The 27145-nt window shown below is 41.5% G+C and overlaps 1 protein-coding gene across 6 annotated transcripts in view; it reads right to left on the minus strand.

Moving 5' to 3' along the window:
• Positions 1-27145, minus strand: part of lds (transcription termination factor lodestar) — a 251928-nt gene that overhangs the window by 122097 nt on the left and 102686 nt on the right. For all 6 annotated transcript variants that reach the window (XM_070105078.1, XM_070105080.1, XM_070105081.1 and 3 more), the window contains exons 13-14: positions 7953-8115; positions 7005-7113 (exon numbers count right to left, since the gene is read on the minus strand). In XM_070105078.1, coding sequence (XP_069961179.1) covers positions 7005-7113; positions 7953-8115 — 272 coding nt within the window. The remainder of the gene's footprint in view (positions 1-7004; positions 7114-7952; positions 8116-27145) is intronic.

Genomic DNA, 27145 nt, shown 5'->3' on the forward strand with positions numbered 1-27145 from the left:
GCTAAAGTGGGTAAAAATGTTATGGAGGGAGTAGTAGGTAAATTTGGGGTGCCAGGGGTAAATGTAAATGGGGAGCCTTTAATTGAGCTATGTGTAGAAAGAGATTTGGTATTAAGTAATACATATTTTATGAAAAAGAGGATAAATAAATATACAAGGTATGATGTAGCATGTAATGAAAGTAGTTTATTAGATTATGTATTGGTGGATAATAGGTTGACGGGTAGGCTCCAGGATGTACATGTTTATAGAGGGGCAACTGATATATCGGATCATTATTTAGTTGTAGCTACAGTTAGAGTAAGAGGTAGATGGGAAAAGAGGAAGGTGGCAACAATAATAAGAGGGAGGTTTAAGTGTATAAATTAAGGGAGGAGGAAGTTCGGGCGAGATATAAGCGACTATTGGCAGAAAGGTCGGCTAGTGCAAAGATGAGTAGTGGGGGGGTTGAAGAGGGTTGGAATAGTTTTAAAAATGCAGTATTAGAATGTGGGGCAGAAGTTTGTGGTTATAGGAGGGTGGGGGCAGGAGTAAAGAGGAGTGATTGGTGGAATGATGAAGTAAAGGGTGTGATAAAAGAGAAAAAGTTAGCTTATGAGAGGTTTTTACAAAGCAGAAGTGTTATAAGAAGAGCAGAGTATATGGAGAGTAAGAGAAAGGTAAAGAGAGTGGTGAGAGTGCAAAAGGAGAGCAGATGATAGAGTGGGAGAGGTACTGTCAAGAAATTTTAATGAAAATAAGAAAAATTTTTGGAGTGAGTTAAATAAGTTAAGAAAGCCTAGGGAAAGTATGGATTTTTCAGTTAAAAACAGAGTAGGGGAGTTAGTAGATGGGGAGATGGAGGTATTAGGTAGATGGCGAGAATATTTTGAGGAACTTTTAAATGTTAAGGAAGAAACAGAGGCAGTAATTTCATGCACTGGTCAGGGAGGTATACCATCTTTTAGGAGTGAAGAAGAGCAGAATGTAAGTGTGGGGGAGGTACGTGAGGCATTACGTAAAATGAAAGGGGGTAAAGCAGCTGGAACTGATGGGATCATGACAGAAATGTTAAAAGCAGGGGGGGATATAGTGTTGGAGTGGTTGGTACTTTTTTTTAATAAATGTATGAAAGAGAGGAAGGTACCTAGGGATTGGCAGAGAGCATGTATAGTCCCTTTATATAAAGGGAAAGGGGACAAGAGAGACTGTAAAAATTATTGAGGAATAAGCTTACTGAGTATACCAGGAAAAGTATACGGTAGGGTTATAATTGAAAGAATTAGAGGTAAGACAGAATGTAGGATTGCGGATGAGCAAGGAGGTTTCAGAGTGGGTAGGGGATGTGTAGATCAAGTGTTTACATTGAAGCATATATGTGAACAGTATTTAGATAAAGGTAGGGAAGTTTTTATTGCATTTATGGATTTAGAAAAGGCATATGATAGAGTGGATAGGGGAGCTATGTGGCAGATGTTGCAAGTATATGGAATAGGTGGTAAGTTACTAAATGCTGTAAAGAGTTTTTATGAGGATAGTGAGGCTCAGGTTAGGGTGTGTAGAAGAGAGGGAGACTCCTTCCTGGTAAAAGTAGGTCTTAGACAGGGATGTGTAATGTCACCATGGTTGTTTAATATATTTATAGATGGGGTTGTAAAAGAAGTAAATGCTAGGGTGTTCGGGAGAGGGGTGGGATTAAATTATGGGGAATCAAATTCAAAATGGGAATTGACACAGTTACTTTTTGCTGATGATACTGTGCTTATGGGAGATTCTAAAGAAAAATTGCAAAGGTTAGTGGATGAGTTTGGTAATGTGTGTAAAGGTAGAAAGTTGAAAGTGAACATAGAAAAGAGTAAGGTGATGAGGGTGTCAAATGATTTAGATAAAGAAAAATTGGATATCAAATTGGGGAGGAGGAGTATGGAAGAAGTGAGTGTTTTCAGATACTTGGGAGTTGACGTGTCGGCGGATGGATTTATGAAGGATGAGGTTAATTATAGAATTGATGAGGGAAAAAAGGTGAGTGGTGCATTGAGGTATATGTGGAGTCAAAAAACGTTATCTATGGAGGCAAAGAAAGGAATGTATGAAAGTATAGTAGTACCAACACTCTTATATGGGTGTGAAGCTTGGGTGGTAAATGCAGCAGCGAGGAGACGGTTGGAGGCAGTGGAGATGTCCTGTTTAAGGGCAATGTGTGGTGTAAATATTATGCACAAAATTCGGAGTGTGGAAATTAGGAAAAGGTGTGGAGTTAATAAAAGTATTAGTCAGAGGGCAGAAGAGGGGTTGTTGAGGTGGTTTGGTCATTTAGAGAGAATGGATCAAAGTAGAATGACATGGAAAGCATATAAATCTATATGGGAAGGAAGGCGGGGTAGGGGTCGTCCTCGAAAGGGTTGGAGAGAGGGGGTAAAGGAGGTTTTGTGGGCAAGGGGCTTGGACTTCCAGCAAGCGTGCGTGAGCGTGTTAGATAGGAGTGAATGGAGACGAATGGTACTTGGGACCTGACGATCTGTTGGAGTGTGAGCAGGGTAATATTTAGTGAAGGGATTCAGGGAAACCGGTTATTTTCATATAGTCGGACTTGAGTCCTGGAAATGGGAAGTACAATGCCTGCAGTTTAAAGGAGTAGTTTGGGATATTGGCAGTTTGGAGGGATATGTTGTGTATCTTTATATGTGTATGCTTCTAGACTGTTGTATTCTGAGCACCTCTGCAAAAACAGTGATAATGTGCGAGTGTGGTGAAAGTGTTGAATGATGATGAAAGTATTTCCTTTTTGGGGATTTTCTTTCTTTTTTGGGTCACCCTGCCTCGGTGGGAGACGGCCGACTTGTTGGGGGGGTAAAAAAAAAAAAAAAAAAAAAAAAAAAATCACAACAAGTTTGTGTGGCACACAGAAAAAGTACATATACGTTCACCATCATTCATTCAATAGCTGTCTTAAAAGTATGCATACAACATAATTAAAACGAAGTTCTGAACTTCACCACCTCCTTCAGCGTGCAGGCACTGCACTACACTACATCCACACCACCATCAGAGTGCAGGTACTGCACTACACTACATCCACACCTTCAGAGTGCAGGCACTACACTACATCCACACCTCCTTTAGAATGCAGGCACTACACTACATCCACACCACCACCTGAGTGCAGGTACTGCACTACACTACATCCACACCTTCAGAGTGCAGGCACTACACTACATCCACACCTCCTTTAGAATGCAGGCACTACACTACATCCACACCACCTTCTGAGTGCAGGTACTGCACTACACTACATCCACACCTTCAGAGTGCAGGCACTACACTACATCCACACCTCCTTTAGAATGCAGGCACTACACTACATCCACACCACCTTCTGAGTGCAGGTACTGCACTACACTACATCCACACCTTCAGAGTGCAGGCACTACACTACATCCACACCTCCTTTAGAATGCAGGCACTACACTACATCCACACCACCTTCTGAGTGCAGGTACTGCACTACACTACATCCACACCACCTTCTGAGTGCAGGTACTGCACTACACTACATCCACACCTTTAGAATGCAGGCACTGCACTACACTACATCCACACCTTCAGAATGCAGGCACTGCACTACATTACATCCACACCACCTTCAGAGTGCAGGCACTGCACTCCATCCACACCTACACAGCAGAAGCCTGGAACTCAACTTGCTGTATAAGCGGGGCCCTCCTGTGCAGCAGAAGCCTGGAACTCAACCTGCTGTATAAGAACATAATAAAGAAGGAACACTGCAACAGGCGTACTGACCCATGCGGAGCAGGTCCATGTCCCCCCTGGATTAGCCCAATGACCCACCCAGTCTGGTAACCTCCACTCAAGGAAGGAGCACGGCACTAGTCCCAGCAGCACAAGCTAATCAGGTCCAACTCTCGCCCACCCACACCCACTCATGTATTTAACCTATTTTTAAAACTACACAACATTTTAGCCTAAATAACTGTACTCGGGAGTTTGTTCCACTCATCCACAACTCTATTACCAAACCAGTGATTTCCTATATCCTTCCTGAATCTGAATTTTTCCAACTTGAAACCATTGCTGCGAGTCCTGTCTTGGCTGGAAATTTTCAGCACGCTATTTACATCCCCTTTATTTATTCCCGTTTTCCATTTATACACCTCGATCATATCCCCCCTAATTCTATGCCTTTCGAGAGAATGCAGATTCAGGGCCCTCAGTCTATCCTCATAGGGAAGATTTCTAATACATGGGATCATCTTTGTCATCCTCCTCTGTATGTTTTCCAGAGCATTTATATCCATTCTGTAATACAGTGACCAGAAATGAACAGCATAGTCTAAATGAGGCCTAACCAAGGATATATAGAGTTGAAGAACAACCTGAGGACTTCTATTATTTATACTTCTAGATATGAAACCAAGAGTCCTGTTAGCTTTATTGCGAACACTAATGCACTGTTGCCTTGGTTTTAAATTACTGCTAACCATAACTCCTAAATCCTTTTCGCAATCAGTAGTATTAAGATCAACATTATTTAGTTTACATGTGGCATGGTTATTTACCTGTCCAACATTTAGAACTTTGCATTTGTCAATATTAAATTGCGTCTGCCAATTCTCCGACCATTCCATCAGTCTACTCAAATCATCCTGGAGTGCTCTAGTGTTCTCATTAGAATGAACTGGACGGCCTATTTTGGTGTCATCAGCAAATTTGCTTATGTCGGTATTTATTACCTCATCTATGTCGTTTCTGTAAATTGTGAACAACAACGGGCCCAACACTGACACCTGAGGAACACCGCTTGTGATATGCCCCCATTCTATTTCTCCCCATTTATGCAAACTCTCTGCTGCCTATTTGTCAGCCATGCCTCTACACAGGAAAAAATTTCTCCTCCTTTTCCGTGTGCCTTAAGTTTCCTCAATAGCCTCTGGTGTGGAACTCTTTCGAAAGCCTTACTGAAGTCCATATACACAATATCATATTCATTACCATGATCTACCTCCTCAAACACCTTAGTTAAAAAAGTTAGTAAATTCGTGACAGGAACGCCCTTTTGTAAAACCGTGTTGAGATTCATTAATCAATCTGTGCCTATCAAGTTGGCTACGAATTGCTTCGGCAATTATTGATTCCATAAATTTTTCCACTATGGAGGTAACGCTTATTGGTCTATAGTTCGAAGCCAAGGACCTGTCACCTGCCTTGTAAATAGGGAGCCCTCCTGCCATTTTCCACTTATCAGGCACTATGCCAGTTTGTAGTGATATGTTAAAAAGATTACCCAAAGGTATGCTAAGTTCCTCTTTACATTCCTTTAACACCCTTGCAAACAGTTCATCAGGGTCCGGGGATTTTTTGGGTTTTAGTTTCTCTATTTATCTGAGGACCATGTCACTATTTACCGCAATCGTATATAGTTTATTATCCTGTTCTACATAATCTATTATTTCAGGAATATCACTAGTATTTTCCTGGGTGAAAACTGAGAGGAAGTAGGTATTGAGAATTTCACACATATCCTTTTCACTGTCAGTGATCTGAACCGAGTTACTCTTAAGTGGGCCAATCTTGTCCCTAATCTTACTTCTGTCTGAAAGAACCCTTTTGGGTTAGTCTTTGAATCCTTTGCGACCTTAGCCTCATAATCCCTTTTTGCTTTTCTTATTCCTTTTTTTATTTCTCTCTTTAATTGAATATATTGATTTCTTAACTGCCCATTCCCTCTTTTGATATGCCTATATATGCCTCTCGTTTGACCAATAAGATGTTTTAATCTATTGTTCATCCATTTGGGATCATTTTTGTTAGGTTTAATTTCCCTACTCGGAACAAAAGTTGTCTGGGCAGCCTAGAACAATGCTCTGAAAAACATCATATTGGCAACCAAGATCACCTACCTGACCCATAGTTAGGACATCCCAATTTAGCCCACCCAGGTAATTTTTCAGTGCCATGAAGTCTGCCAAGTGAAAATATGGGACAGAGATTTGATTGCAGTTATCTGGGTAATTCCAATATATATTGAAACTATGTGATTTGTGATCACTTTCTCCAACCTCATCATCAACCTCAAGATTATTAATTAGTGAATCTTTGTTGGCAAGAACCAAGTCAAGCAGATTGTTTCCTCTAGTTGGTTCTGTCACAACCTGTTCTAAAAAGCAATCCTGAACCGTATGAAGAAAGTCACTAGACTCAAGATTTCCTGTCATAATGTTCCAATCAATTTGTCTAAAGTTAAAACCTCCCATTATCACAACATTTTCATATCTAGATGCCTCATGAATTTTGTCCCATAACAGCTTACTGCACTCTCTATCAAGGTTTGGGGGCCTATAACTCGCACCCAAAATTAATCTGTCGCATCCCTCGAGAAACTGAAGCCCTCCTGTACAACAGAAGCCTGGAACTCAACCTGCTGTATAAGTGGGGCTCTCCTGTACAGAAGCCTGGAACTGAACCTACTGTATAAGCAGGGCCCTCCTGTACAGCAGAAGCCTGGAACTCAACCTGCTATATAAGCAGGGCCCTCCTGTACAGCAGAAGCCTGGAACTCAACCTGCTATATAAGCAGGGCCCTCCTGTACAGCAGAAGCCTGGAACTCAACCTGCTGTATAAGTGGGGCCCTCCTGTACAGCAGAAGCCTGGAACTCAACCTGCTGTATAAGCAGGGCCCTCCTGTACAGCAGAAGCCTGGAACTCAACCTGCTGTATAAGCAGGGCCCTCCTGTACAGCAGAAGCCTGGAACTCAACCTGCTGTATAAGCAGGGCCCTCCTGTACAGCAGAAGCCTGGAACTCAACCTGCTGTATAAGCAGGGCCCTCCTGTACAGCAGAAGCCTGGAACTCAACCTGCTGTATAAGCAGGGCCCTCCTGTACAGCAGAAGCCTGGAACTCAACCTGCTGTATAAGCAGGGCCCTCCTGTACAGCAGAAGCCTGGAACTCAACCTGCTGTATAAGCAGGGCTCTCCTGTATACTTCAGTACATAGGGAAGACTTACCTTAGGGACTTTATCTTTGCCTTTATTTTGAACTTTATCCTTGCTCTTAGGAAAGGCTTCCTTCATGACTAATGTGTAAGTTGTGATAATGAGGTCGTAGCGAGCCAAGCTGAAAGATGAAGAATTATACCTTAGTGTTAAACCTGTAGTTATTATGGAGCTTTAAGAATAGGTATGATAGGACTCGTGCAGTAAGGAGTGTTTGTCAGGGGTTCAATCCCGGCATGGGTGGAAGTGTTGGGCATGTTACCTTACACCTGCTGTCCTTGTTCACCTACCATTAAGAAGATACCTGGGTGTTAGTGGACTTGTGTGGGTGGCATCCTGGGTGACGAGATTGAAGGACCACAATGGAAATAAGAGATAGTCCTTGATAACGTACTGACCTCTTTGGGTTATCCTGGATAGCTAACCCTCCAGGTTAAAAATGCCAACAAATCTTATCTCAACTTCTGATTGTTAAGTAGATTAAACTTCTGATTGTTAAGTAGATTAAATTTGAAAATCAAATTCTTATAATTATCTGAATCAACTTCAAATACATCCTGTTAATGTGAGAAATATCAGTAGTATATTTGGCCAAACAAACTTTTAACAATTCTACGTCAAACATTTCCCACCAAGGTAGAACGATGCAAAGAAAACCTCTTTCACCATCAATCATTCAATAGCTGTCTTACCACAAGTGTCTGGACATGATAATTTGAATGAATCTCTGAATCACTATATTCTCAAACCAGCCTTCAAGTATATAAGTGATATATATTTAAAAAAAAATGAAAATCACTTTTCCAACCAGAAAAAAAAAATAATTTCTTTTAACTAACACATCGGCCATTTGCCACCAAGGTAGGGTGACCCGAAGAAGTTGAAACACTTTCATCATCATTCACTCCACTATTGTCTTGCCAGAGGCGTACTGACAATACAGTTCATTAAAAAATTTACCTGTTCACATCCATGTCTCTGCTAGTTCCATGATAAACCAGGGACCTCATTTTACCCCTGGAGACCCGGTTTTGAGCTTCACCTTGCCACTGACCAAGAAGTGAAGCGGGGCACACAACCAGTGTGCCGCGAGAAGGCACAAGTGACGCAGCTCGTGAAGACGCTGAAATAAATAATTACAATAAGTCCTCAATTTACAAACACATTGGAGACCTCCTGAATTGTGTTTAATACAGCCTTTCCTCACTTAGCAATGTACTTACTTACCGACGACTCGGACTTACAACAGGCTCTCTGACCAATATGCATACCTAAATAATGTAAATTAGAGCTGATTTCCTCTATTCTGTTTATTACAATATACAGTACACTACTGTATAAACATTTAAAAAACATACTAAAAATGTTATAAATGGTGCAAATGTGGCATTAAAAGAATATCAAGGATGGGTGACATAAAACCACTACCGTCATAGTATGCTCCTCGTTTAGCGATGAAATCGTTTACTGACGCAGTATTAGGAACAGAACTCCATTGTTAAGCGAGGAGAGACTGTACAGTAGAATTTCTGTATCCACAGGGGATACGTTCCAAGACCTACCATGGATGGCAGTGAACCCTATATGCAAGTCATTTTTCATTTACACACGTACTTATGATAAAGTTTAATCGACAAATTATGCAAAACAAGTCTATAATTATCACTTTTCACTGATGGGAAGCACTTCATAGCTCCTCTTAGGCTTTGAACAACTGCCACCATCACAATTTTTGCACTGTGGGGCCATTATTAAGCCGAGTTAAAGGTTATTTTTGGGCCACGGTAAACGATGGATAATTGAACCCATGGACACCAAATCAGTGGATACTGGAGTTCTACTGAACAATACAAAAAAAAAAGGTAGGTAAATGCATTAATACTTTAAACTGATTCAGTGATCATAAATTGGGATTTTTAAAAGCAGTTTTGAAGAAATAGCATTTGAGGAAATACAAGAAACATCAGGTAAATCACTTGAGTACTACATTAAAAAAGTGACATCATAAGATAACAATATGTTGCCTGAAGCCAGACTGTCATGGAGGGTTATCTTTTAGTGGTTTCATAGATTATCTTGGCCATGACCCAGCCTCAAGTAGATCTTGTAAGTTAGGAAAGAAATATTAGAGAATTAACAACTATTAAGAGGCACACTGAACTGTAAAGGTTTATAATGAATGTAAGCAGAATTTTCTAAGATTTACCTATCATCATACATGATTATAAGATACAGAAAAGATTAAGAACCCTGCCAAATTTATATAAAATATTATGGTAATGGAAAACATTACCATAATATTTTTTTTTAACATGTTGGCCATCTCCAACCGAGGCAGAGTGACCCAAAAAAGAAACGCTTTCACCATCATTCTCACAATTACTGTCTTTGCAGAGGCACCCAGAAATGAGAGCTTAATTTTTTTTTTAACACACTGGTAGGGTGACCCGAAAAAGAAGCTTTTACCATCATTCACTCCATCGCTGTCTTGCCAGGTGCAGTTGCCCCTCTCAACTGCAAATATCCCCACCCCTCGTACAGAGTGCAGGCACTGTACTTCCCACCTCCAGGACTCAAGTCCAGCTAACCAGTTTCCCTGAACCCTTTCACAACATGTTGTGTTGCTCACACTCCAACAGCTTGTCACGTCCCAAAAACCACTTGCCTCCACTCACTCCTAACATGCACACACATGCCTGCTGGATGTCCAAGCCCCTAGGGGGCTTGGACATCCTTGGCTAAGCCCTAGGGGGTTTACCCAAGGGGGTAAACAGCCTTTACCCCCTCCCTCCAACCTTTCCTAGGATGACCTCTGTCCTGCCTTCCCTTCATTACAGATTGCTACACACTCTAAGTCATCCTATTTTGCTTCATCCTCTCTAAATGTCCAAACTTCCATACATTCACATGCCATAATCTATTGTATATTTACATGAAAAAACAAAAAAAAAAATATTTAGCTCAAAAACTTTAACCAATCATATGCATATGTTTATGATCAACAGACTAAGTCTATAGAAATAATAATAATGAATGGGAAAAAAAAACTAGTGCATGGAGCGAGATGGTGTTACCACACGGGAAGAAGAACATTGTTCAAATGTGAGTCTGGATGACTGGTATAGTTTACAAAGGTCAAATGATGGCACAGTCTGGATGACTGGTATGGTGTACAAAGGTCAAATGATGGCACAGTCTGGATGACTGGTATGGTTTACAATGTAAGATGACAGCAATCTGGATGACTGGTACAGTCTACAAAGTCAGTGATGGTAGATTTTGGATGACTGGTATAGTATACAAAGATCAACATCTACAACCCACGGCTTTTACAGCTTTTACCATCACTGCTAAGAAATATTAAAATAAATGGCTTAGTTAATAGCACCCTCAACTCACAAACTGTGGGTCTGTGGTTGGATCTCCTGGGTCTGTGGTTGGATCTCCAGCACAGCTGGGAAGGTTCAGCAGGTCTCTTACACCTGTTGTCCCTGTTCACCTAGCATTAAGTAGGTACCTGGGTGTTAGTAGACTACTTCGGGTGGCAACCTAGAGTATACCTAGAGAGAGTTTTGGGAGTCAATGCCCCTGCAGCTCGGTCTGTGACAAGGCCTCATGGTGGATCAGGGCCTGATCAACCAGGCTGTTACTGTTGGCTCCACACAACCTGACGTATGAACCACAGCCCAGCTGGTCAGGTACTGACTTTAGGTGCCTATCCAGCATGGTAGTATACCTTAGCTAGGACCTGATATGAGCTGAAGCAGGACAATAGCTCTTAATCTGTTATTCAACTTAAATGACGCCTGAGGGACGTTTCCGGGGAGACAACGTCCCCGCAGCCCAGTTCCAGCCTAGGTCTCCTAGAGCATCAAGGCTTGATAAACCAAATGTTAAAAAATAAAAAACACTAACTGTTGCTAATGCAGCATCAGTTGGGTTGCAGCCAGCATTCCTAACAAAATGTCACAAAGATCTGCTTCACTAGCAGCATTGAAAAACAAACACACACGTATTTGTGGTGTCAAAAAAACAGACTAGCAAACACAGTCGAACCCTTGTATTCAAGGATTCGGTTCCCTTGAATTGAGTTATCCAAGGCTTACTCTGCCCTGAAAATAACACTTAATCCCCTAACTCTTTTAGTGTCCATGGTGTAGTTCTACGGCTTTCAAACCATTATCACTGCTGTAGTTCTATGCTGTGACCTCATCTCATTCAGATAAGCTGCGAGCGGTCAATTTGGGCCTAGATATGAAAGAATAGGTCTATGCGGAAGGTGTGCACCATATAAAAAAAATCCTGCAGTACACAGTGAGAAAAAACTGACTGTGTTTATGGTTTAACCCCTTAACTCTCCAAATGTAGATCTACATTCTCTCGCCTAGTACTCCAAATATTTTGAGAGAAAAAAAAGTTTTTTCTTTTTTAAATACAGAGGACATTTTTTACATAAATAAAAATTTTCTTTTAGAGCCAGTACTTACAGAGATTCAGGGAAACTGGTTATTTTTATATAGTTGGACTTGAGTCCTGGAAATGGGAAGTACAATGTTGCCTGCACTTTAAAGGAGGGGTTCGGGATATTGGCAGTTTGGAGGGATACGTTGTGTATCTTTATACACATATACACAAATAACCCGCACATAAAAGAGAGAAGCTTACAACGACGTTTCGGTCCGACTTGGACCGTCTCTGGTTAGTGTGACTTTGTCAATGGTCGGACCGAAACGTCGTCGTAAGCTTCTCTCTTTTATGTGCGGGTTATTTATGTATTGTTCCAGTCACGGTATTGTGCCTTTTTGTTATTTATACACATATGCTTCTAAGCTGTTGTATTCTGAGCACCTCTGCAAAAACAGTGATTATGTGTGAGTGTGGTGAAAGTATTGAATGATGATGAAAGTATTTTCTTTTTGGGGATTTTTTCTTTCTTTTTTGGGTCACTGCCTCGGTGGGAGATGGAAGACTTAAAAAAAAAAAAAAATATTAGAAATATAAGACCGCAAAGCCAGCACTTGTCGCTCACCTAACGGCAACATGGAGTCCTGCCGCTTGCAGAAGTGTTGCTGATATACCTTTCTCTCTCTTTTCTCTTTTTAATTTCTATAATTTTTATGTTCTGATAATTACAATTTGTAGTAGTTCTTGTTATTTCATAGCTAATCTTTGTTCTGACACTAACATTAGGTACTCAAATAGTCACAAACACACTGACAGGTGAACATTTTCACTTGCCTTGGTCACATACTATTGTCTAGAAATATATAAATAGTATTTATAGGTCCCAGCAATGTTTTAGACATGCAGGAGTATATATATAAAGCAGTGGAGTGACATTTGATGATCATGCACTGACTTGGCTTTATCTGTTTCGACTGTTACACAAACATGTCCATCTGTGTCTAGCTCTCTGTTTATATCTGGTCTCTGCTTATCTGTCTTCGTCTCAGAGAGCCACTCGTGAATCAACAAGCATTACACACGATGCAGAGTAATCACGTCTGATTCCTGAACAAGTGAAAATACGTATTACTTGCCAGTCATGCTTATTATGTTCGGGATATTAGCAGTTTGAAGGGATATGTTGTGTATCTTCATACGTATATGCTTCTAAACTGTTTTATTCTGAGCACCTCTGCAAAAACAGTGATTATGTGCGAGTGAGGTGAAAGTGTTAAATGATGATGAAAGTATTTTCTTTTTGGGGATTTTCTTTCTTTTTTGGGTCACCCTGCCTCGGTGGGAGACGGCCAACTTGTTGAAAAAAAAAAAAAATCTACAAGCACAGTATAGAACTTTGTCTGGATTTTTTTTTGGGTTATGCTAGGTAATTTCACTATGTATAATTGTATTTATGTGTACCTGTGAGACAAAGATAGACACAGAGATAGGGACAACCAAAGTCGATCAGCCAGCCAGTCAGCCTGCCGAACACGTATTACACGTTCCAGAATTGTTTCTTTACTTAGGGCATAGGTTATAAGGCATTCCGGCAGGATGACACTACCAGCAGTACCAAAATTGAAAGGATGTTGCACATGGGTTATTATCAAGGTTTTTGATATTTCCTTGACCACTTGTGGCCACATCCACCTCAAAGCCACTAAACTCAGGGTCAACACCACTTTCCTCTTAAAAGGGGAGTGTTAATACGACATGACATCAGTGAATCCCTGGTGTTTGCCATGCTGTTTGCTCTAGCTGGTGCTCATTTGAACTGGTGCTCCCACAAGGTACTAAGTGGTCCCAGATTTTTTTTAATACTGCACACACTGAGTGTTAAGACCCATTCTATGCTGACCAGGCATCTCAGGGCAATCATGCCAAATTTGGAGGCAGGAAATATAAAAATCCACATTTGGAGTGCTAGCAGTAACAATGTAGGTCTACATTTGGACAGTTAAGGGGGTTAAAACAGTGATTTTGTGGAGTATTTTTTCCTGTTTATTTATGGCTGTATTCTCAGCTTATTGGAATAATTTGACAGAATTATTTTACAGAAATAGAAATGATTTTGATTGGTTTCATAATTGTTGGTGACCTCACCCAACATCTTATACAGAGGAGCTTTGATGACCTTCTTGCAGTATTTGACATGAGAAACTTTGTTGATTTCCCTACTCACATCTCTGGCTCCTCCCTTGACCCAGTAGCAAGTGATCTGGCAGAGGGTATAGTCACTTGTCAACCCCTCGGCTACGTTGGATCATCTGACCACAAGGCTGTTTTTACGACACTTAAGATGCAAACAGAACGAGGCGAGGAGTCCACACGCACAACCTGGCTATGGGAAAGAGGTAATTGGCCAGCCCTTTGCTCTGAGCTCGCCACCACTTATTGCAATGCTCTTCTCCAAGGGGATGTTGACAACTAAGTGAAAGCCTTCACTGGATACATCCTTAATCTACAGCAACAACACATTCCTCACCGGCAATATGTGACGACGCCTACAAATCAGCCTTGGTTTGGCTTTCATTGTAGAGAGGCTGCTACTGCTAAGTACAAAGCATGGCAAAGGTATAAGACACATCCAACCACCTATAACAGGAACTTGCACAGGCAAGCCTGTAGGCATATGAGTGACATTCAAAAAAGGGCCATTGCTAAATGGGAGGTGGACACAAAAAGAAAGCTAGCATCAGGTAGGGTAAGCTCCAAAACCTGGTGGTCCCTGGTCATGGAGAGCCAAGGTTATCTGCCTGATGAACTCATTCCACCTCTAAATCAACAGGATGGGACCACCTCTACTAGCAGTCAAGAGAAGGCGGACCTCTTTGCCGAACACTTTGCTACCAAAATGCAAGTCCCTGATCCAGCAAGGGACCCTCCTTGGCTAGCTGCAAGAACTGTGTCAAAACTGTTAGTGGTGACAATAAGGCAGAAGGAGATGCATTTCCTTCTTAAATCACTTGACCAAGAAAAGGCTGTGGGCCCAGACAAGTTGAGCCCAAGATTGCTGAGAAGATGTGCAGACCAGCTAGCAGCACCTCTAGCTCGCATCTTTCAGCACTGCCTAGTACAGTGTAAATGGCCCTCTCTACGGAAAGAGGCAAATATAGTCCCTGTTCACAAAAAGAAGAGCAGAGCAGAAATCAGCAACTACAGATCAGTGTCACTCCTGTCAATCACTGCTAAGATCCTTGAGACAATCTCAAGACAAATAACAAGAGTTTTTTTGACTACCACTCACTACTTTGTGACCATCAATATGGCTTCAGGAAAGGTTACTCTGCTGCTGATCTGTTGTTAAACCTCTCCACTAAGTGGCACCAGTCACTGGATGAATCCATAGTCAGCTGTGTGGTAGCACTGGACATTGCTGGCGCTTTCGACCGGGTGTGGCACCAGGGCCTCTTAGCAAAACTTCAAGCACTGGGAATTGCAGGCTCTATGCTATGTCTCCTCAGTGATTACCTTCATGGTAGATCTGTAAGGTTAGTTCTCAATGGAACGGAATCAGCAAGACATCCTATTGGGGCAAGTGTTCCACAAGGAAGCGTGCTGGGACCATTGTTATGGAATGTCTACTTCAATGACCTTCATCTCATCCCAGAATCCCATGCATATGCAGATGACTGTACACTGATATTCACTTATCCAAGAGAAGAAATGCCAGCTGCTCTAAGCTACATCAATCACCAGCTAAGAGCTGTATCAGCTTGGGGAAATAGATGGCAAGTAACATTTGCACCCGAGAAAACGCACATGATGATGGTCTCTAGGCACCATGATGGTAATGCTGGTGCAGTAGTAAGGATGAATGGGAGGGTGTTGGCACCTGGGAAAGAAGTCAATATCCTTGGGGTGAAATTTGACTCCAAACTGACCATGAAGTACCATGTTGTAAATCTTGCAAACAAGGCAGCCAGGAAGCTTACAGCACTTCGCCGTATCTCGCATCTGCTTGACAGTAGGGGTTGCAAGATTCTTTATGAGGCACAAGTACGATCACACCTTGAATATGCTCCACTTTCTTGGTTTGCCTGCCCCCCCCCCCCCTCATCTGCGACTGCTTGACAGAGTAGAGAACAGAGCAAGACGTCTCATCTCTCGCCTGGACCAATCCTAGATAGATCTGTCACTTCAGCAGAACCTTCAACACAGGAGGGATGTGGGTGGCCTTACTGTTATGTACAAGGCCAATATTGTCAAAGTACCACACTTGGATCCACTTCGAGGACAGCGTGAAACAAGCTTTTATGCCACGAGACGGGCAGAAAGCAGCAACTTCACTCTGGCTGTACCCTTCTCCAGAACATCACTCCATCTGAGATCGTATACACCCAGGATGACTCGAGTATGGAACACATTTGTACAGCATAATGATGTCAACGAGATAAAGTCAGCTGATCAAATGAAAATGCTGGCCCACAAATGGCTCCAACTTCATCCTGTTTTCTACTTGTATGTCTCATCAATAAAAATGCTTTCAAATGAGCTGATGCCAAACAACTGTACTACTCCAGCAGATTCACTGACACAAGAGGAGATATTAAAAAGACCTGGAAAACACTTTCCCAGATTCTGGGGACCCCACAGGACCCCACAAATTAAAAAAAACAAGAATATTGTCCTAACTAAACCTCATGAAACACCACTGCATCCCACTGATACAGCTAACAAGATAAACGACTTCTTCTCAAACATATGATCTATCTTGCACCAACTGAGTCCAGGGAAGTCACCGCAATCATAAAGTCACTTAAAAATAACTTGGGAAATCTGTCTCACGTCCCACCATTATTGTACAAGCGAGCGGCCCATGTCCTTTCGCATGCTATTACATTACTTTTTAACAAGTCACTAGACACTAGCACTTTCCCGACACTACTAAAGACAGCAAGGGTTACACCAATACATAAAGGTGGTGACTCTACAGATGTAAACAACTATAGGCCAATATCAAACTTACCATTGCTATCCAAAATCTTCGAGAAACTCGTGCACAGGAGACTATATTAATTTATAACATCACAAAACATACTCAACCCCTGCCAATTTGGATTCAGGAAAAATAAAAGCACTAATGATACAATTATAAAAATGCTGGACCTGCTTTACACAACATTGGAAAATAAGGAATATCCACTAGGAATTTTTATTGACCTAAGAAAAGCGTTCGACACGGCTGACCACGGCATCCTACTCCACAAACTTGACCACTATGGTTTAAGAGGCCATGCGCTTGCATATTTCAAATCCTACCTTTCTAATAGGTATCAGTTTGTCACCATTAAAGACACAGCCTCATCAATACGGCCACTTGATACTGGAGTTCCACAGGGAAGTGTCCTTGGACCCCTGCCATTCCCCATTTACATCAATGATGTTCCAAACATATCCCAACACCGGAAACCGATTCTCTTTGCTGACGACACGACTTGTGTCATCTCCCACCCTCAACACCATTGTTAATAAGGAGCTGCTCAAAATATCGACTTGGATGACAGCCAATAAACTTACACTTAACACTGACAAAACCTACTATACAGTGGACCCCCGTATACCGTTGGCATCACATAACGTTAAATCCACATACCGATACATTTTATCGCTAAGATTTTGCCTCGCATACCGCTAAAAAACCCTATCAACGCTATTCATCCGAGACGCGTCTATGCGAGGCCTGAGCCAGCCTCACATGTTCCGCCGGTGGCATTGTTTACAAGCCAGCCTCCGCGGTAACATCCAAGCATACAATCGGAACATTTCGTATTATTACAGCATTTTTGGTGATTTTATCTGCAAAGTAAGTGACCATGGGCCCCAAGAAAGCTTCTAGTGCCAACCCTGTGGTAAAAAGGGTGAGAAATATTATCGAAATACTGTGGTACCATGGTCAACTGCTGCTGCTGCTGCTGTAGTACCGTCTGCTGCTGCTGTAGCACTGTCAGCTGCTGCTGCTGCTGTAGCACTGTCAGCTGCTGCTGCTGCTGCTGTAGCACCGTTGTTGGTGTGGCTTATTGAGAATACCAAGAAACAATTAACCCCAGAGGGTTAGCCACCCAGGATAACCCAAAAAAGTCAGTGTCATCGAAGACTGTCTAACTTATTTCCATTGGGGTCCTTAATCTTGTCTCCCAGGATGCAACCCACACCAGTCAACTAACACCCAGACGAACAGGGAAAAATGCCTGGAACTAGTGCTCATATTGGTGAATTTAAAGCCAGCAAAGGTTGGTTTGAGAGATTTAAGAATCGTAGTGGCATACACAGTGTGATAAGGCCTGTTCTGGAAGAAAATGCCAAACAGGACCTACAGTACTCAGGAGGAAAAGGCACTCCCAGGACACAGTGTCTCATCAGTCATTGCTGCATCTTCAATAAAGGTAAGTGTCATTTATTTTTCATTTAGAAGAGTAGTACATGCACAATATATATTGTGCATGTACTACTCTACTATTGTGCATGTATCCTTCTCTTTGTGTGTAGGAAAATGTATATTTCATGTGGTAAAAATTTGTTTTTCATACTTTTGGGTGTCTTGCACGGATTAATTTGATTTCCATTATTTCTTATGGGGAAAATTCATTCGCATAACGATAATTTCGCATAACAATGAGCTCTCAGGAACGGATTAATATCGTTATGCGGGGGTCCACTGTATTATGTTTGGTAGCATAGCAGGTGTTGCGCAACTTTACATTAAGATCGACAACACTCAAATTGCCAGACATAATGAGGGCAAATTCCTTGGCCTATACCTCGACAACAACCTGAATTTCAGCACCCATATCCAACACATAAAAAAAGTATCCAAAACGGTGGGGATCCTCTCCAAGATACGATACTACATACCGCAAACTGCCCTTCTCACACTACCATTCACTTATATATCCATTCCTCACCTATGCTATCTGTGCTTGGGGATCAACTGCAGCAACACACCTAAAGCCAATAGTAACCCAACAAAAAGCCACAGTAAGAATAATCAGAATAATCACTAAATCCCATCCCTGGCAACACCCTCCCCCCCCACTCTTCATAGATCTAAACTTACTCCCTATTCAGAACATCCACACTTACTACTGTGCAATCTATATCTACAGGACCTTAAATTCCAATATTAACCTTGACATAAAACGCTTTCTTGATAGTTGTGACAGGATCCACAGGCATAACACCAGACACAAACAGCTCTATGACATTCCCCATGTCCGACTAAACCTTTACAAAAATTCAATGTATTTCAAAGGACCTAAAATCTGGAACACCCTACCTGAAAACTCTAGAACTGCAGACACACTCATCACTTTCAAAACTACAGTTAGAAAACATCTTATCTCCCTGATACACCCCGACAACTAACTACATGATAACCACCTGGTGGTTCACAATTACACTCACTCACCCACTGACTATAAACACAGAAATACTAATCTTAATCTTAAAATAATGAATCCTAACTAGTCATAAGTTTGCCAATGATACTCCAATATAGACACTTTGTATTGCGCCAAAACAAAAGCATTCACACTGCTAAACTCACAAATTATAACATAGTCACCTAGCCTTAATACCATAATCTGTAAGGATTTAATGTTAAGATTTAATCAAAGTCTGCCTGAAATGCCTAGCCATGCTAGATGTCCTAGTGGCCCCCTCTGTAATTAATATTTTATAACATGTAAACCACACAATATCCAAATCCTGTAAACCCCACATTGTAACCCTTACAGAGAATTAACATGATTTGATTTGATTTGTTTTGATGTAGGTAACAACTCTTAGCTTGCCAATAAAGTTAGGAATCCTTAACCTTGTCAAACCCTGTGTATAAAAAAAAAAGTAATTTGAAAATTTGCTCAAATTAACAGAAAGATTAGATTTTTGTAGATATTCCAGAGTAAACAAATTACGTCACTCGCCCAATACACATCCGACTAGTCAGTCTAGTATGTGTTCATTAATGCACTGATATTATTTATGCAATTAATACAAGAATGCACAACAGTAAATATTTTTTTTGTCATAAATTCAAATTGGAATTTATGTGTAAAGCCTGGGAACATAACTAATAAAAAGAGGAAATGGTATTTTAGTGCCAGGGAGGGAGAGAGTATGGAGGAGGTGAACGTATTCAGATATTTGGGAGTGGACGTGTCAGCGGATGGGTCTATGAAAGATGAGGTGAATCATAGAATTGATGAGGGAAAAAGAGTGAGTGGTGCACTTAGGAGTCTGTGGAGACGGAGAACTTTGTCCTTGGAGGCAAAGAGGGGAATGTATGAGAGTATAGTTTTACCAACGCTCTTATATGGGTGTGAAGCGTGGGTGATGAATGTTGCAGCGAGGAGAAGGTTGGAGGCAGTGGAGATGTCATGTCTGAGGGCAATGTGTGGTGTGAATATAATGCAGAGAATTCGTAGTTTGGAAGTTAGGAGGAGGTGCGGGATTACCAAAACTGTTGTCCAGAGGGCTGAGGAAGGGTTGTTGAGGTGGTTAGGACATGTAGAGAGAATGGAGCGAAACAGAATGACTTCAAGAGTGTATCAGTCTGTAGTGGAAGGAAGGCGGGGTAGGGGTCGGCCTAGGAAAGGTTGGAGGGAGGGGGTAAAGGAGGTTTTGTGTGCGAGGGGCTTGGACTTCCAGCAGGCATGCATGAGCGTGTTTGATAGGAGTGAATGGAGACAAATGGTTTTTAATACTTGACGTGCTGTTGGAGTGCGAGCAAAGTAACATTTATGAAGGGATTCAGGGAAACCGGCAGGCCGGACTTGAGTCCTGGAGATGGGAAGTACAGTGCCTGCACTCTGAAGGAGGGGTGTTAATGTTGCAGTTTAAAAACTGTAGTGTAAAGCACCCTTCTGGCAAGACAGTGATGGAGTGAATGATGGTGAAAGTTTTTCTTTTTCGGGCCACCCTGCCTTGGTGGGAATCGGCCAGTGTGATAATAAAAAATAAAAAAATAATTTTGAAATTTGGCATATTTTGAAGTTTGTGTGAAATTGGCCAAATTAACGATTTTTGATCACTGTATTGGGTAGCTGAATCAGTTGATTGGGTGGTTTCTTGCGCTCAGTCAGTAAAATGGGAGACATACTAGTGATAAGCTAAGAATCTGGTCAACTGAAACAACATAATTAGCCTAAAATAGGACTCAAAGTGGGCAAAATTACCGACAAGTAAATATTGCTGACACACCAAAATTCGTGATAGCATAGTTTCGTCAATTTTCCATCAAATTTCATACTTTTTGTTTCATCACCTTCAGGAAAAGATTCTCTACCAATTCATAAGAATATTTTTTCTTTCTCTTTTTTTTTTTTAAATTCTTGGACACTGTGGACACTTTCCAGATTGAGGGTCTGGAGACTCGGGGGTTAACCCTTAAACTGTCCAAACGTAGATCAACCTTTATGCACATAATGCTCCGACCTTGATTTTCTCCATTTGAAAGCATGTAAAAAAAAAACAGATCTACGTTTGGAGCGCTACGTGAGCGAACGTAGATCTACATTTGGACAGTTTAAGGGTTAAGTGCCCAAGATCAATACCCCCCCCCCCCAAGATTTTTTTTTTATGAACTGGTAAAGAATCTTTTCCTGAAGGTGATAAAACAAAAAGTACAAAATTTGAAAAGTTTATGAAATTGCATATTTTGCTGTCAGCGATATTTATGCATCGGCAATTTTGCCCTCCGAGTCCTATTATAGGCGAATTACACTATTTCAGTAGACCAAATTCTTAGCTATTTCGCTAGTTTATCTTCCAATTTGAAGAGTACAAGAAACCACCCAATCAACTATTTCAACTACCCAATAAAGTGATTAAAAATGGGAAATTTGTCCAATTTCACACAAATTTCAAAATAGGGTCCAGAATCAACAAGGCAGGCATTCCTGGCACTAAAATAACATTTGCTCTGTTCATTAGTTATGTTTCCAGGATTTATACATGAATTGCAATTTGAATTGATCAGTTCTCTCATATCCAGGCCCAAGTTTACCACTCACAGTTTAACCCTTAAACTGTCCAAACGCAGATCTACGTTCACATGCGTAGCACTCCAAACGTAGATCTACTTTTTTTTTTTTTTACATGCTTTCAAATGGGGAAAATAAAGGTCGGAGCGCTACACACATGAACGTAGATCAACGTTTGGACAGTTTAAGGGTTAAATGAGCTAATCACATAATTCTACAGCACAGATAGACTTCAAACCCATAGTACAGTGGACCCCCGCTTTACGATCACCTCCCAATGTGACCAATTATGTAAGTGTATTCATGTAAGTGCGTTTGTACGTGTAGGTTTGGGGGTCTGAAATGGACTAATCTAATTCACAATATTCCTTATGGGAACAAATTCTTTTAGCACTGGCACCTGAACATACTTCTGGAATGAAATAATATCGTAAACCAGGGGTCCACTGTATTATGGCACGGATACTAAGGGGTTAATTTTGCTTAACCCTTTGACTGTTGCGGCCGTATATATACGTCTTACGAGGTACCGTGTTTGACGTATATATACTCATAAATTCTAGCGGCTTGAAATCAAGAAGGAGAAAGCTGGTAGGCCCACATGTGAGAGAATGGGTCTGTGTGGTCAGTGTGCACCATATAAAAAAAAATCCTGGAGCACGCAGTGCATAATGAGAAAAAAAAAACTCCGACCGTTTTTTTTTTATTAAAATGCAGAATTTGTGATCTATTTTCATGCAGTATTTATGGTTGTATTCTCGTTTTCTTGGTTTCATTTGATAGAATGTTAAACACATTATAGAAACAGAGGTGATTTTGAATGATTTTACTATAAAAAGAACCTGGAAATAGAGCTCAAAGTAGGTTTAAATGTTTGATTTTTGCCAATGATCAAAAGTAAACAAATGATGTCATTGTCCAATAAATGTCCAACTAGCCATTCTAATATGCAGTCATGAATGGGTTGATGTTATTTATACAGTTATTACAGTATTGCAGTGGTCTGCATAATAGTAAATCTTCTATTTTTTGTTTGAATAAAAATTCAAAATAGAAAGCAAGAGTAATATCAGTGGGACCGGGAGACATGACTGATGAACAAAGAAAATGTTATTTTAGAGCCAGGAATGTCTGCATTGTTCATTCTGGACCTTATTTTGAAATTGTCATATTTTTTAATTTTCGTGAAATTGGCCAAATTGCAAATTTCTGATCACGTTATTGGGTAGTTGAAATTGGTAAAGGGGCAGTTTCTTGTACTCAATCGATAGAAAAAAAGGAGTTCTAAAGAAATAGTTATGAGTTTGGTCGACTGAAACAATGGAATTAGCCGAAAACAGGGCTCAAAGTGGGCAAAATAGCCGATTTGTAAACATCGCTGAGGTCACTAACTTCGCGAGAGCGTAATTCAGTCAGTTTTCCATCAATTTTCGTTTTTTTTGTGTCATTACAACCGGGAAAAGATTCTCTATCATTTCATAAGAAAATATAATTTTTTTTTTTAAATTTTGCGACACCAGGAGACACCTCAGGATTGGGGGTTGCAACAGTCAAGGGGTTAATAATGGCCCCAAAGCACAAAAGTAATTATGGTGGCAGTTCTTCAAAGCCTATGAGAAGCTGTGAAGTGCTTCCCATCAGTGATAAGTGCTAATTCTCCATTTACTGTGCATAATTTATCAATTAATCTTTATCATAGTTATGTATGTAAATAAACGATATGTAAAGTTTGCTACTAACAGCAATTTCGGGTATCCATGAATGTATCCCCCGTAGATACAGGGGGAGGTGGGGGACTAATGTATATGGCAATACAGGCCTGCAGGTTGCTGGCAGCAATAATCTGGTTAACCAGTCAATAAACAATGAAGTTTGACCTCAAGAGAACTTGTCTAGAAGCTAGTCATATGAACATCATATAAAATAATATATACTCTGTGTTGAGAAAATCTTGTGTGTTGCTACCAAAAACTTTATTATCATGGACATAAAGTATATGTCTTCTTTCTTTCTTTCAACACACCGGCCGTATCCCACCGAGGCAGGGTGGACCACCAAGGCAGGGTGGACCACCGAGGCGGGGTGGACCACCGAGGCAGGGTGGACAACCGAGGCAGGGTGGACCACCGAGGCAGGGTGGACAACCGAGGCGGGGTGGACAACCGAGGCGGGGTGGACAACCGAGGCGGGGTGGACAACCGAGGCGGGGTGGACCACCGAGGCAGGGTGGCCCAAAAGGAGAAACGAAAGCTTCTCCTTGTACATTTAGTAATATATACAGGAGAAGGGGTCACTAGCCCCTTGCTCCCGGCATTTTAGTCGCCTCTTACAACACGCATGGCTTACGGAGGAAGAATTCTGTTCCACTTCCCCATGGAGAAAAGAGGAACTAAACAAGAACTAGTAAGAAAATAGCAGAAACCCCAGAGGTGTGTGCATACATATGCTTGAACATGTATGTGTAGTGTGACCTAAGTATTAGTAGAAGTAGCAAGACGTACCTGAAACCTTGCATGTTCACGAGACAGAAAAATCGACTCCAGCAATCCTACCATCATGTAAAACAATTACAGGCTTTCATTTTACACTCACTTGGCAGGACGGTAGTACCTCCCTGGGTGGTTGCTGTCTACCAACCTACTACCACAGGACGGTAGTACCTCCCTGGGTGGTTGCTGTCTACCAACCTACTACCACAGGACGGTAGTACCTCCCTGGGTGGTTGCTGTCTACCAACCTACTACCACAGGATGGTAGTACCTCCCTGGGTGGTTGTTGTCTACCAACCTACTACCACAGGATGGTAGTACCTCCCTGGGTGGTTGCTGTCTACCAACCTACTACCACAGGACGGTAGTACCTCCCTGGGTGGTTGCTGTCTACCAACCTACTACCACAGGACGGTAGTACCTCCCTGGGTGGTTGCTGTCTACCAACCTACTACCACAGGATGGTAGTACCCCCCCTGGGTGGTTGTTGTCTACCAACCTACTACCACAGGATGGTAGTACCTCCCTGGGTGGTTGCTGTCTACCAACCTACTACCACAGGATGGTAGTACCTCCCTGGGTGGTTGCTGTCTACCAACCTACTACCACAGGACGGTAGTACCTCCCTGGGTGGTTGCTGTCTACCAACCTACTACCACAGGACGGTAGTACCTCCCTGGGTGGTTGCTGTCTACCAACCTACTACCACAGGACGGTAGTACCTCCCTGGGTGGTTGCTGTCTACCAACCTACTACCACAGGATGGTAGTACCTCCCTGGGTGGTTGCTGTCTACCAACCTACTACCACAGGATGGTAGTACCTCCCTGGGTGGTTGCTGTCTACCAACCTACTACCACAGGACGGTAGTACCTCCCTGGGTGGTTGCTGTCTACCAGCCTAATACCTATAATGAAGTATATGTTTTTTTTTTTTTTTTTTTTTTTTCAACAAGTCGGCCGTCTCCCACCGAGGCAGGGTGACCCAAAAAAGAAAGAAAATCCCCAAAAAGAAAATACTTTCATCATCATTCAACACTTTCACCACACTCGCACATTATCACTGTTTTTGCAGAGGTGCTCAGAATACAACAGTCTAGAAGCATAAACATATAAAGATACACAACATATCCCTCCAAACTGCCAATATCCCAAACCCCTCCTTTAAAGTGCAGGCATTGTACTTCCCATTTCCAGGACTCAAGTCCGACTATATGAAAATAACCGGTTTCCCTGAATCCCTTCACTAAATATTACCCTGCTCACACTCCAACAGATCGTCAGGTCCCAAGTACCATTCGTCTCCATTCACTCCTATCTAACACGCTCACGCACGCTTGCTGGAAGTCCAAGCCCCTTACCCACAAAACCTCCTTTACCCCCTCTCTCCAACCCTTTCGAGGACGACCCCTACCCCGCCTTCCTTCCCCTATAGATTTATATGCTTTCCATGTCATTTTACTGTGATCCATTCTCTCTAAATGACCAAACCACCTCAACAACCCCTCTTCTGCCCTCTGACTAATACTTTTATTAACTCCACACCTTCTCCTAATTTCCACACTCCGAATTTTCTGCATAATATTTACACCACACATTGCCCTTAAACAGGACATCTCCGCTGCCTCCAACCGTCTCCTCGCTGCTGCATTTACCACCCAAGCTTCACACCCATATAAGAGTGTTGGTACTACTATACTTTCATACATTCCCTTCTTTGCCTCCATAGATAACGTTTTTTGACTCCACATATACCTCAACGCACCACTCACCTTTTTTCCCTCATCAATTCTATGATTAACCTCATCCTTCATAAATCCATCCGCCGACACGTCAACTCCCAAGTATCTGAAAACATTCACTTCTTCCATACTCCTCCTCCCCAATTTGATATCCAATTTTTCTTTATCTAAATCATTTGACACCCTCATCACCTTACTCTTTTCTATGTTCACTTTCAACTTTCTACCTTTACACACATTCCCAAACTCATCCACTAACCTTTGCAATTTTTCTTTAGAATCTCCCATAAGCACAGTATCATCAGCAAAAAGTAACTGTGTCAATTCCCATTTTGAATTTGATTCCCCATAATTTAATCCCACCCCTCTCCCAAACACCCTAGCATTTACTTCCTTTACAACCCCATCTATAAATATATTAAACAACCATGGTGACATTACACATCCCTGTCTAAGACCTACTTTTACCGGGAAGTAGTCTCCCTCTCTTCTACACACCCTAACCTGAGCCTCACTATCCTCATAAAAACTCTTTACAGCATTTAATAACTTACCACCTATTCCATATACTTGCAACATCTGCCACATTGCTCCTCTATCCACTCTATCATATGCCTTTTCTAAATCCATAAATGCAATAAAAACTTCCCTATCTTTATCTAAATACTGTTCACATATATGCTTCAATGTAAACACCTGATCTACACATCCCCTACCCACTCTAAAACCTCCTTGCTCATCCGCAATCCTACATTCTGTCTTACCTCTAATTCTTTCAATTATAACCCTACCGTACACTTTTCCTGGTATACTCAGTAAGCTTATTCCTCTATAATTTTTACAGTCTCTTTTGTCCCCTTTCCCTTTATATAAAGGGACTATACATGCTCTCTGCCAATCCCTAGGTACCTTCCCCTCTTTCATACATTTATTAAACAAAAGTACCAACCACTCCAACACTATATCCCCCCCTGCTTTTAACATTTCTGTCATGATCCCATCAGTTCCAGCTGCTTTACCCCCTTTCATTTTACGTAATGCCTCACGTACCTCCCCCACACTTACATTCTGCTCTTCTTCACTCCTAAAAGATGGTATACCTCCCTGACCAGTGCATGAAATTACTGCCTCTGTTTCTTCCTTAACATTTAAAAGTTCCTCAAAATATTCTCGCCATCTACCCAATACCTCCATCTCCCCATCTACTAACTCCCCTACTCTGTTTTTAACTGACAAATCCATATTTTCCCTAGGCTTTCTTAACTTGTTTAACTCACTCCAAAATTTTTTCTTATTTTCATTAAAATTTCTTGACAGTGCCTCTCCCACTCTATCATCTGCTCTCCTTTTGCACTCTCTCACCACTCTCTTTACCTTTCTTTTACTCTCCATATACTCTGCTCTTCTTATAACACTTCTGCTTTGTAAAAACCTCTCATAAGCTACCTTTTTCTCTTTTATCACACCCTTTACTTCATCATTCCACCAATCACTC

The sequence above is a fragment of the Cherax quadricarinatus genome, chromosome 96 (genome assembly GCF_038502225.1).
Source record: "Cherax quadricarinatus isolate ZL_2023a chromosome 96, ASM3850222v1, whole genome shotgun sequence".
NCBI lineage: Eukaryota > Metazoa > Arthropoda > Malacostraca > Decapoda > Parastacidae > Cherax > Cherax quadricarinatus.